We start from the raw sequence: 11276 nt of genomic DNA, 5'->3' as shown, positions 1-11276 counted from the left end.
TTTTTTTTTTTTTGGTGTAACGGCATCTTACTACATACGGCCGTGAGGATGCTTTGAATAGTCACAGTGCAAAATACGCTCTAGTGCCAATGGCACATGCTCCAATGCCCTCCATGTGAAGGTGCCCGTGTGGTGTGTTGCGAAGGAGGCGACCCAGTCTAGTCTGCCGCATTGTTTGTCTCTAAAAGAATCGCACTCCTCCAGCAGACGGCAAATGTCATGGATCAAAGGATACAGATATGTTCTGACTCGTCTGCTCTGAATCCAATCAATTACTATAGCCGAATCGCCATATAAGGTTTGGTACGTAAAATTCTCTCTCTAGTGCACGTTTTTGAGACTCATGATAAAATTGGTCGGGAAGCTTCATTGTCCCTCAAAGTTAAGGCCCGGGATTCTACAATATCTTTTGGGCTGACCCAACATCGACTAAGGCTATGGCCAGGATCACATCTTGATCCTACGGAAGGTGGCATGTTCTTCTTGCATGTCCAAGAGCAGCACAATAGTTGGCCGGATATATTTTGTTGGCCAGAAATAGTTGCATATTTGAGAACTCCAACCAAAGCCCTCAAATCCAAGTTGCTGAGCTCATCCAATCTAGTGTCTCCAAGGGATCTTTGATAACCAGGGAAATCTAGGACTCTCATTTTATAGCTTCTGGACCTTTCTTTGTGATTAAATCACTTGGAAGCCCCTCTTAGCTTTCTTAAGATCACTTTTGATGGCAGTATCTTGGATGATGGCATCGGTGGGCATGCAGGGTTTGTAATTAGGAGTTCCTATCTCGTCCTTGGAAGCAGCAAGTGGTTTCCATCTGTACGATATTACTATTCCATTGGCAAAGCTAAGAGCTAAGAGGGGCATGGGAAGGCTATAAGTTCATTAATTTCGGAGGTAAATTGGAAGGTCATCATTCGATTTTTCTGAGAGATAAAGGTACTAGAGAAAGTAAGAATCACCTTGTGCTTGGCTTTGAAGAGAAAAGTGCTTATCGCTGCCAACTTGAAGAAGAGATCTTGGCCTCACACCCTTGTGTGTGCTGTGTTATGAGGCCTAGGAGACGGCTTCTCATATGTCTTCTAGATATTCTAGGTAGCTGCGAGAGTTCTTTAGAAACAAGATTAAATTGAGACAAGAGCTCTATCTCGTTTTTCCCTTTTAGGGTTTCTGGAAAAATGAAGAGTACGTAGGGCTGAAAACAGCCCAAATATAGTTGGGATATTTATTATCCATATTCTATGATTGTTTTTTTTTTTCACTGGATATGAATATGACATGAATATTAAATAGATATCAAAAATAGTATCTATGTTTGTTCTAAACGAACACGAAGATAAATAGGATATGAGTTATATCGGTATCTAATTCTAAATAGACATAGATGCAAGTCAGATATTAGTTATATTCATATTTATTTTATTCGAGAATATAAGTTAGATATTATTTTTATATATAAACCAGATTCTAAGTAATATTCAATTATAAGCACTCAATAATGTAATTATAAAGGATGGGAATGGCATGCACCATCCAAATTGATGGAATGCAACATACGAATAACCAGGTAAGAGTTTAAGTCATAATTATTAAACTTGGTCCAGAGACTAACTTAACCAAGGGTTTGGGTCACCCAATCACTGGTCAGATTGCCAGGTCTATCAATCGGAGTGAATTTTTATTAATATATATCAAAAAAAATTATTCAAAAATATAAATATAATATGTTAATTTATTTTTACATCAATACCAATTTTTAGGATATATATTTTATGTTACTCTTTAATTACAGCATAAATAGAAAATAATCACGAATCATTTGATTTCTTAGAAAACTTGTAATATATAAATATAACACAGAAATATGTAGAAGTTTTGATATGTTTAGTTAGGATCGGCCCAATCCTTAGGCGACTGAGGCGGTCCCCAAGGCTCCGGCCCAAATAAGGCCCACTGCAGAGATAGCCTCAAAGACAAAACAGGAAGAAAATAAAATTCTTCTTAGTGAGTTCGCCTTAGGCCGGCCCACTGCAAGGAAGGCCTGAAAGATAAAACGGAAATGAAAAAAGCCCATCTTAATGAGTTCACCTTAGGCCCCCAAATGCATTGAGCCGCTCATGTGTTTAGTTATTTCTAACAGTAAGATTTTAAGAATACCATAAAGTCCCTTTTATCGAGGAAATCTAATTGTATTTTTAAATGCACGCTCGACTTAGTAAACTTATGAACCTTAACAAAAGCCATCTTTCTCAATGATCCCGACTTAATTTGTTATATCTTATTTTGAGTTCTACAATCTATATTTTTTTTAAATCATGAACTGTTGCTACTTGATAGACCACATAAAATCTTACAATCTATCCATATGACCTATTTGCACATTATAAATTTTGGATAGTCATGCCACCCAACTTCTCATACGCTGTGATGGTTATGTCACTCAACATGGTCTTTGCTCCCGTGCGAACTTATCGATAGTTCTAGTATGTTCCCCCCCTCCCCCCTTACAAAAAAAAAATAAAACATAATTAAAAAAAGGGGGTGTCGGCACCCAAAAGATACCTCCAATAATTAAAGGAAGCAGGCGGGGCATTCCATGTGACCGGCCCTGCACCCATAATAATTTATGGGGCGCAGCGAAATCGCAACCAGCCAACCACCCTCGCAGGATTTCCCTGTGCACACGTGCATGATTGTTTCACACGACGGACGTCACCCGAGTCCAAATTAGAGAATTCACGTTTTAGGCTCAAAAAAGAAGTCGTCATCACGTGTGGCATGTGGCTGGTCCTCTTTTGTTTATATGATCGACGACTTTGTGTAATGTATCGCTTGCATGTGGATCTTTCTAGGTTTTATGAATTAGATATTTCAATCATCCCCACAAATGATGTGTACGCATATATATGGAAATTTCAGCTAACTTTATTAGCAAGGTAGATATCAAAAAGACCCTCTAAAAAGATTGATATATTTCAGTATAACATGCATGTAGATATAGCACTAATTTGAGGTGCCACTGGATAAATATTTTAAAAAAATTAGAATAATGAAACTTTTCCAATCTAATTGTTATAAAAAAATAACAAAAGAAATATAGTACTCTTTTTTATTATTATTATATCGGCAGCTCATATTAGTCTCGCGTGAGCACTGCCTTCTGAGTCAAAGGATAGAATATACCACAGAGGTGGAGGAACAGATATAAAACGAGTTCAGAAAATTTCTCTAGAATAATGAGCAGCAAAGGAGGCAACCCAATCAGCAGCTTTGTTCGTCTTTCGGAATACATGCACAATTTGAAAGACATCATACTCCTGCAGTAGCCGTCGGATGTTTTCTAGAAGCGGATGGTCGAACATTCCAGCCCCTCTTGTAGAATCCACTCAACCATTTTCGTTGAGTTCTCCTTCAGGATGCTACTCAGGGATCTTCAGAACTCGTCTCAGAAATACCCTCTCAAGCAATCCTGAGTTTCATCTCCAAAATTGATGACTCTAAGGTGTGCCGTTCTTCCGCCGTAATTAGTTTGGGTTGGTGATCCCTAATCACAGCATTCCTTCAGAGAAAATCAGTGACAGCCATAAGGTAGCTAATAAACTTTAAAAAAGTTTTGCACAAACTAATATTACTTCCATATGGAACCAAGCAAGGGACCATATAAGGTACGAAATTCAATTAACTCGCAAAATATGCTCGCTTTAGGTGGTACTCCGGTTGATGGCATTGCCCCCTTTGTTTCCGTGCTTTGCATTGAGTCGTTCATTGCTGACGTGGACACAGTAAGAAAAGACATAAAGAGTGGGGCTATCGATGCCTACTAACGCCAATAAATTATGGTCACGAAAGTTTGATTTCCGTCGACCTCACATCAATGATTTCGATCTTGTAGAACGTGAGACATCGGTCATCTCAGTTGGTCCCCCGTATCACTTTAATGGATATCACGACGAAAAAAAACAAAAAAAAAAAGTGAATGGGATATCTTAACGGGGACAAGTGTCTGAAAAGAAAATTATGTCGTACACCACTAGCGTTACCGAACACCAAAATAAAAATTTAAGAAACAGCGGATAACTCTCACGGTGGGATAAGGGGAGCATTGTTTCTGGGTTGATCGCTGCCGAGGCTACTCCCTTTGAAACAGCAGTCATAGATGCGGAGTTCAAAGACTTAGGGGAGGTTCTTGAACATATTATGTATAGACCCGACAATAGTAATCGAGTAGATATGAAATGATAGACGATAAAGGATAGACATCCGCTGCTTTGTGATATTTATTAGCTGGCAAAAGATTACAGCACCTTTCAGACTATATATGTATATCGAAAGATGAACAAAGTTCCAGACTGGTTCGCCTTTTTTATTGATCAACACTTGAAAGAGATTCTCTGAACATGATATGTAGTTGCTTCTCTACCTCTACGTCAATTTTTTTTTTAACTCTGTTAGTTGTACTCATGCTAGAACTGTATGAACAGTCGTTATACTATATATACATATATATTACAAAAAGTAATACAACTAAATTGAGCTTTCTAAATTTTTTTTTTATGTTGAAAATCTTCAGGAACTAAGATCGGAGTGGTGGCAAAGTTACAGAACAAAAATGCTTATTGTGCATGAGATTTCAATTATATAAAAGCATTTAACATCTGTTACGGGGGGTTCCCCGAATTTAGTCCCACATCGGCTAATCAGCGGAAAGGTCTGTGCCTTAAATGGGGGGCTCAATAACCTCTTCTCACCGAGGCGCCTTTTGAAGGGCAAACCCGTGAGAGGTGGAATGGGTGGTTCCACCCGGGGCGCCGTCAGAGCGCGGACCCCCGGAAGCGGTCACGATCCCCGATCCCCAAAGCGGACAATACCTCGGTGAGGACGCGGTCGCTTTCCCTGCTCGGCTGGTGTGTGGGCTGTGCTGGTGACGGGGTGCAAATCCCGCATGAGATGGCGCTAGAAAGAGGGCCTGGCCCTCCGTCTATCCAGCAAGGAGCCGACCCGGGCACAGGACCTTCCCGCTGGGGGGGCTGTGTTACGGGGGGTTCCCCGAATTTAGTCCCACATCGGCTAATCAGCGGAAAGGTCTGTGCCTTAAATGGGGGGCTCAATAACCTCTTCTCACCGAGGCGCCTTTTGAAGGGCAAACCCGTGAGGGGTGGAATGGGTGGTTCCACCCGGGGCGCCGTTAGAGCGCGGACCCCCGGAAGCGGTCACGATCCCCGATCCCCAAAGCGGACAATACCTCGGTGAGGATGCGGTCGCTTTTCCTGCTCGGCTGGTGTGTGGGCTGTGCTGGTGACGGGGTGCAAATCCCGCATCAACATCTTTTGTGCAAGGTGTAGAGACACTCCTCAACTGTCTATAGTATCGTATCCTTCTTAATAGACCCATCCTTAAACCCTCCCTGCACTTCCTTGCAGCATCACTTTACAGAGAGTCAGTGACCGGCGCCGTAAGCGAGCTAATAAACTTTAAAAAAATTATATATAAAAGAGAGCTAATATTACTTGGTTACCCATTCTTCTGCTTATTTACTTCCATATAACGACATGATGGACCATGTAATGTAAATTCGCCGGCTTAAATTACCATCTATTGTTAACTCGTAAGATATCTTGGGTGTTTCTCTGGATGATAGCATTGTCTTGCTTGTTTCTGTGCTCTGCCATTAACTCATTCAGTACTGGAGAAACAATATCCTACATGGCCTGTACGAAAATGCTGTGTATGCTGCCAATTACAGTCGCTCATTTTTATAACAGTGTATTGAAATGAGCATTTGATGAATAAGTCTAATTAAATGAGTAACCGTGGTTGGTAGCATGCACATCCACGTGTTGCACACTATGTAGGATATAATTTCTCTTCATTGCTCATACAGGCATTAGAAGGAAAAGACAAAGGAGTCCATCAATTGAGGAGGAGGGAGTGAGGGTGGTTGAAGTAGATAAGCTGAATTGCATTTTATTGGACTTTGACCAAAGGGAGGATCAGTTATGTGCAGGCTTGTGAAATTTGATAACCAGATTGAATGAAACAGGTGGAGGTTAGCAAGGAGCTGGCTTTAAATGAAGTTTCATTTTGTCTTTGCAACTTCATATTTTCACCGAAATGTCTCATGACCCCAAATTGGTATCGGAAATACGTTTTGCACAACTGATTTGCTACACTGCATGAGGGGATCAGTATTATTTCTAGGATTGGCATTGATGAAGTCATGATATCAAGCATCAATTCCATGTACCAATTGATAAAACCATTGCAATGGTCATGGTGATTTAGATATCTTTGTAGAGCGATGAGAAGAAAATACAATAATCATAACAATCTCCATATAATTGTGCCATCTTTTTATGTTCCAAATGGTTGATGTTTATAAAAACATCTAAATCGATCATAACTACTTATACCAGTCTCCTGGCTTGCACATACAATGCATGCAGGGAGAGACGGTCCGGATGAGTTCGAGTAAACATACAAAAAATTCAAAAATATTCGGTGCAGGAGAATTAAAAAAAAAAATCCAAACACTAGATGAGTTTCAAAAATAAATTTGCTTAGATAATTGATTATAAAGAAGAATTCAAACTTCTAATGATTTTCTGCAGAATATCTACAAACTGACGAGAAATTGTGCCATCTTTCATGTTACTCACGTGTATCGAAAAACGAATAGATAATCAATTGAATCACTTTTTATATAGCAGAATATTTTGGTTGCATTTTGCGGGCCAAATTATTTTATTTCTAGTACGATGTATCCATCTTATTAAAAAAAAAAAAAGTGGGAATGCAGTGATGGATTCTACAGGAATTTTTTAAAAAAAAAGTGAAAATGCAGTGAAATTGTATGGAAAAATATGAGCAGGGGAAATAAATTAGTGAAACTCCATGCTCTGCTGATGCCAAGAAAAAGTTCCATGCTTTGAATTTCCCACCCATGTGCATGGCATGTGCAATTCTCCATACCTACCAAGCTAATTTAATTAATCAAGTGAAATGAAAGGGTTGGTGCGAAGATATCGGTATCTTTCAACACGTGCCAAACAGAGACCCCTTTAAAACGTGGTATCGAGTTGGCTTCTCGCCACTTCACCTCACTACCATCTCTCTCTCTCTCTCTCTCTCTCTCTCTCTCTCTGCGTGTGTGAGCGTGTGTGCGCGCGTGTGGGCGGGCAATCATGGCCGGATCCAAGGCTCTTCCTCTGCTATTCCTGCTTGCCCTCGTAACTCTCTCTTCCGCCCCGGCAATGGCGACCTCCAAATCCGACTTCTTTTACTTGACCCTCATGGTAGCCTTTGTTTTTTTATTTTTTATTTTTATTATATTTTTTTTTTTTTTTTTTTTTTAAGTAACAAAGTCTACTCATGGTAGCCTCTGTTATGATGCTGGTTCGAAGAACATCAAACTTGTATTAGTTGTTTTTTTTACTTCAGTATTAGTTGTTTGATTGCTTGGTATTTTTTTTCTTGACACACACATATATATATAAAAAATGGCATGCATTTGATTGCACTTTTTCTTTTATTTGTCTCAAACTTGTATGGCTAGCTTCCAAATTTGTTGTCGCTAGAACAGAAGTTATGTTATACTAGAAATAAAGTTTTATATTGGAATAAGTAACATAGAGACTAATTACCTGGCCATCCATGTCATTCCTCTTCGACTGCTATGGAGTTGCTCTTTAGGTGGTGCCAAAAGGAGGAGAAGTCTGAGAGATGAGGTAGAACAAGTGAATCCTCGAAACAAGATCTTGAAGAAAATTTATAGTAACAGAACTATACATCATTAACAGTTGCTAGCTTAGTTGGTTGTCACCTCTCCTATAAGGACTTTGCCCTGCTTAAAAAAACAAGACTATGTCATCAATTATCTATCGAATACTTTCCTAAATTTAAGATGTTCAAATTTACACACTTCGAGACTTTTAAGAGATGCTCAATTGCTCAAATATGTGAAAACAAGAGATTATCTATAAAGAAAAGTTTATGATTCGAATAATTTTTATTTTAACTGCACCAATTGACACCCCCAAGTATAATAGAATTGTTACTGGTGATGTTTCAACTTGTAAAAGCATGAAAGTAGTACCATGGTGATGATTCTGAAGCATATCCAAGTTCACCAAGCCTAGTGTTCCAAGAATGGAAATTAAAAGGGCGGATGTTGGTTATTTTTAACAGTGGCCGGGCGCTTACTGCAATTCTGGCTTGTTCAGCAAGTGCTGTCGCCCGACTACCGGCAAACCAGCACTGGACTTCTTCGTGCAGTCCCTCGAGACGTATGATAGCAGCAATGGCGAACCTGTAACTGGATGCAGCACCGACTGCCGGTTCTCCGTCAATGCGGTTAGTCTCTCTCTCTCTCTCTCTCTCTCTCACACACACATACATGTTTGAGTGCAACATCTTCAGTATAAGATCAGAAATACAAGATTTTTTTTGTTCTCTTGTTCTTTCTTGTGGAGAGAATAGATGTTGTTATGTGATGTTGATTCTCTCTAGTGAATTTGGGCATCAAAGTTGATCGAAATAACGATATGGTTTGAACTATGTGAAGCAAGATTGGTTGCTCAAAAAAAATTGTTCTGTTGACTACAGTTAAGTTTTATTAGTTCTCTCTGAAATAATATTCAAAATTTCCAATTTGTGATACTCAAGTTGGTATTCAGCTCTTTCAGATCACGGGTGATGCAGGAAAATTTGGTATAAGTCTACGGGGTACCAATATAACATGATGAAACTATGTCAGTATCATTTTAAGGAGTTTGATTCTTAAATGGGAATTCCATTTGATTTTAGGATGTTATGTTCAAAAATCTTCATTTGTTAAATCTGAAATCATCGTATTAGCAGACCTGTTTTGAAGGATGCAGCAACCACAAAATCTTCATCCCCTGTTTTACTAAGCATGCTTTTAAATTTGGGTGGACGAAAACTAGCTATTGAGAGTCATGTGGGAGAATTCTTACGCAGTACTTAAAAGTATCTTATGCATCAGATATCCTCTGTTCCAATGCTTGAACTTCTCTGTTAAGCTTTCAATTTCTTTTAAGCATTTCATTAAGCTATAGACAGCATTCAGGAGTTCTTCTTTCATGTCAGGGAGGAGGTACCAGCCCCTTTTCTTTTTTTTGTGTGTGGGGTGGTTATATTGGTTAGTTCTTGCACAATATAAAGAATTCATGCATACATACATATTGGTAGCAGATGCATACATAGTATGCACTGGTGAAATCATTCTTAGAGTAGTCATGGGAGCAAGGGTTTATTGATCCAATGGAGCCTAAAGCACATCCTTTCAGCAAAAATAAATAATACAATCTATTTAGTAGAAAGAAAAATAAAGTGTTTTCTTTTGCTTTGCAAGATTCTCATGAAATGATGATGATGATGACGACTTTTTGCTATTCTTTTTTTTTTCCTATTGATTAGTGGTATTCTCCTATGCTTATTTTCACATACATGAATATATGACTCATAAATAACCTTAGCCTTTCTTTTCTTTAATTAATTTAGATTTTAGTTTATATGACCACTTTCCAAACTTTTGGCATGTTCATAAGTCAGTAGGGACAAAATTTGTTAAAGAAAGGAACTGCATTTGGTGAAATATTTGTTTTGAAGAAAACCATCTGCACTCTAAGAAACTTAGTTCATGAGCACTAGCATATATATTTCCAAGCAGACCTTTTTTTTTATTTTTTGTTTAAAGTAATATCTAGGATTTTCTTTTAAGGGTAAGCCTTAAAAGGAAAGTTGCCAAAACTAACTGAGCTAGCATTTGTTAGCTGCATTTGCTGGCTATTCCCAAAGCAATGAACCCAATACCAATTAATGGCTCTTCTCAGCATTGGTAACTTCATCCCTGTAATGATTAGCCTGGACGGTTGAATTGAATTTCTTTTTTGTAAGAAAAGCATCAACCTCACAAGCAATCCAATCAGGTCTCACTCCCAATATGAACTCTTAAAATTCACACGGATGCCCAAGCTTTGTTTGAGTAATGCTAATGGCAAATCCACCACATAGAAATTTCAATCAGAACTTGTGAATAAAATTTTCATATTTTATAAAAAAATTATATATTTTTTCAAAAATATTATTAAGCTTTTAGATACAAGGAGATAAGATCTTTTTTTCTTATTAAGTACATAACAGATATTTTATATAACTTTTTTACGAAAATAGATACTCAACTAAACATAAGTAAATATAAAATATTTTATTTTCTCATGATCAAACAAACATACAAAAATCACTTTTTTCGGCATATATTTTTTTGAAAAAATATTTGTTCCTGCGAACCAAACGAGTTCTTAAAGATAGTATCATACGGGTAATCCCTAGCTTTAGGCTTGAGAAATTCTAATCAGCCACATTCTCTTGTTGTCATGGTGCAAAAAATGAAACGTATATACCACCAGCTGAGGAAGCTTATCGATGACTTGTATGCCTACTGGACCGACGTGTCCTGCCCTAGCAACAACGGTCGCCAACAATGGGAGAACGTCTGGTGCAGCTACGGCACTTGCTCCAACTTCAATGAGACATACTACTTCCAACGGGCTCTCGCCCTCAGGGCCCAGGTCGACCTTCTCTCCCTCCTCAAAGCCAACGGTAAGCACCTCTCTCTTTGTCTCTCTCTCTCTCTATATATATATATATACACCTCACATTCCACTAGAACTAAGTAGTTGGCCCCTTTGTTTACTGAACTGCATGAGCTTTGCTATATGTGAAGGCATTGTGCCATCCAGCGACAAACTCTACAAGCTCGAAGACATCCAGGATGCACTCATCCCCACCCTCGGGTTCTCGACTGTGGTGGAATGCAACAAGAAGTGGGTCTTGGGGGAGTCCCAGCTCTACAAGATCCGCATCTGTGTCTCCAGCGATGCGAAGACGATCATCAGCTGTCCGATCCAGAAGAGTAGCAGCTGCGGCAGCAAGGTTAAGTTCCTTCCCTTCAACCCCAAGCAACTGCCCGTCGGCAGTGCCCACAACATGGCCAACCCCATCGAGATGACTGCTGCCATAGATATGGACATGTAACTCCGCAGCTCTAGCTTATTCTTTTTTCTTCTGCATGCTTCTGCGATGACGAACTATGTATGAGAAGGGTGGTAGAAGATGTATCTCTGAATCATCACTAAATAAAAGCTTGTATCCAGTCTTCGATAGCAGATGTTTGCTTTTTATCATCCAGGAAATTGAAAAGACTGCATATGTCCACAATGATGATTGCATTAGATTCATGGAGCCGGACTGGAGAG

The 11276-nt window shown here is 39.0% G+C and overlaps 1 protein-coding gene across 1 annotated transcript; it reads left to right on the top strand.

Moving 5' to 3' along the window:
* Positions 1 to 7091: 7091 nt before the first annotated feature.
* On the top strand, positions 7092 to 11186 carry LOC103708556 (ribonuclease 3-like). The gene is made up of 4 exons (XM_008793528.5): positions 7092 to 7292; positions 8185 to 8349; positions 10428 to 10620; positions 10745 to 11186. The coding sequence occupies exons 1-4, from the start codon at positions 7182 to 7184 to the stop codon at positions 11053 to 11055; spliced, it is 780 nt and encodes a 259-aa protein (XP_008791750.2). The 5' UTR covers positions 7092 to 7181; the 3' UTR covers positions 11056 to 11186.
* Positions 11187 to 11276: the final 90 nt, after the last annotated feature.

The sequence above is a fragment of the Phoenix dactylifera genome, chromosome 13 (genome assembly GCF_051530095.1).
Source record: "Phoenix dactylifera cultivar Ajwa chromosome 13, Ajwa_hap1_PhDact_Kaust_v1.1, whole genome shotgun sequence".
In the NCBI taxonomy this organism is placed as follows: Eukaryota; Viridiplantae; Streptophyta; class Magnoliopsida; order Arecales; family Arecaceae; genus Phoenix; species Phoenix dactylifera.
This window is presented reverse-complemented; position numbering and strand designations above follow the sequence as displayed.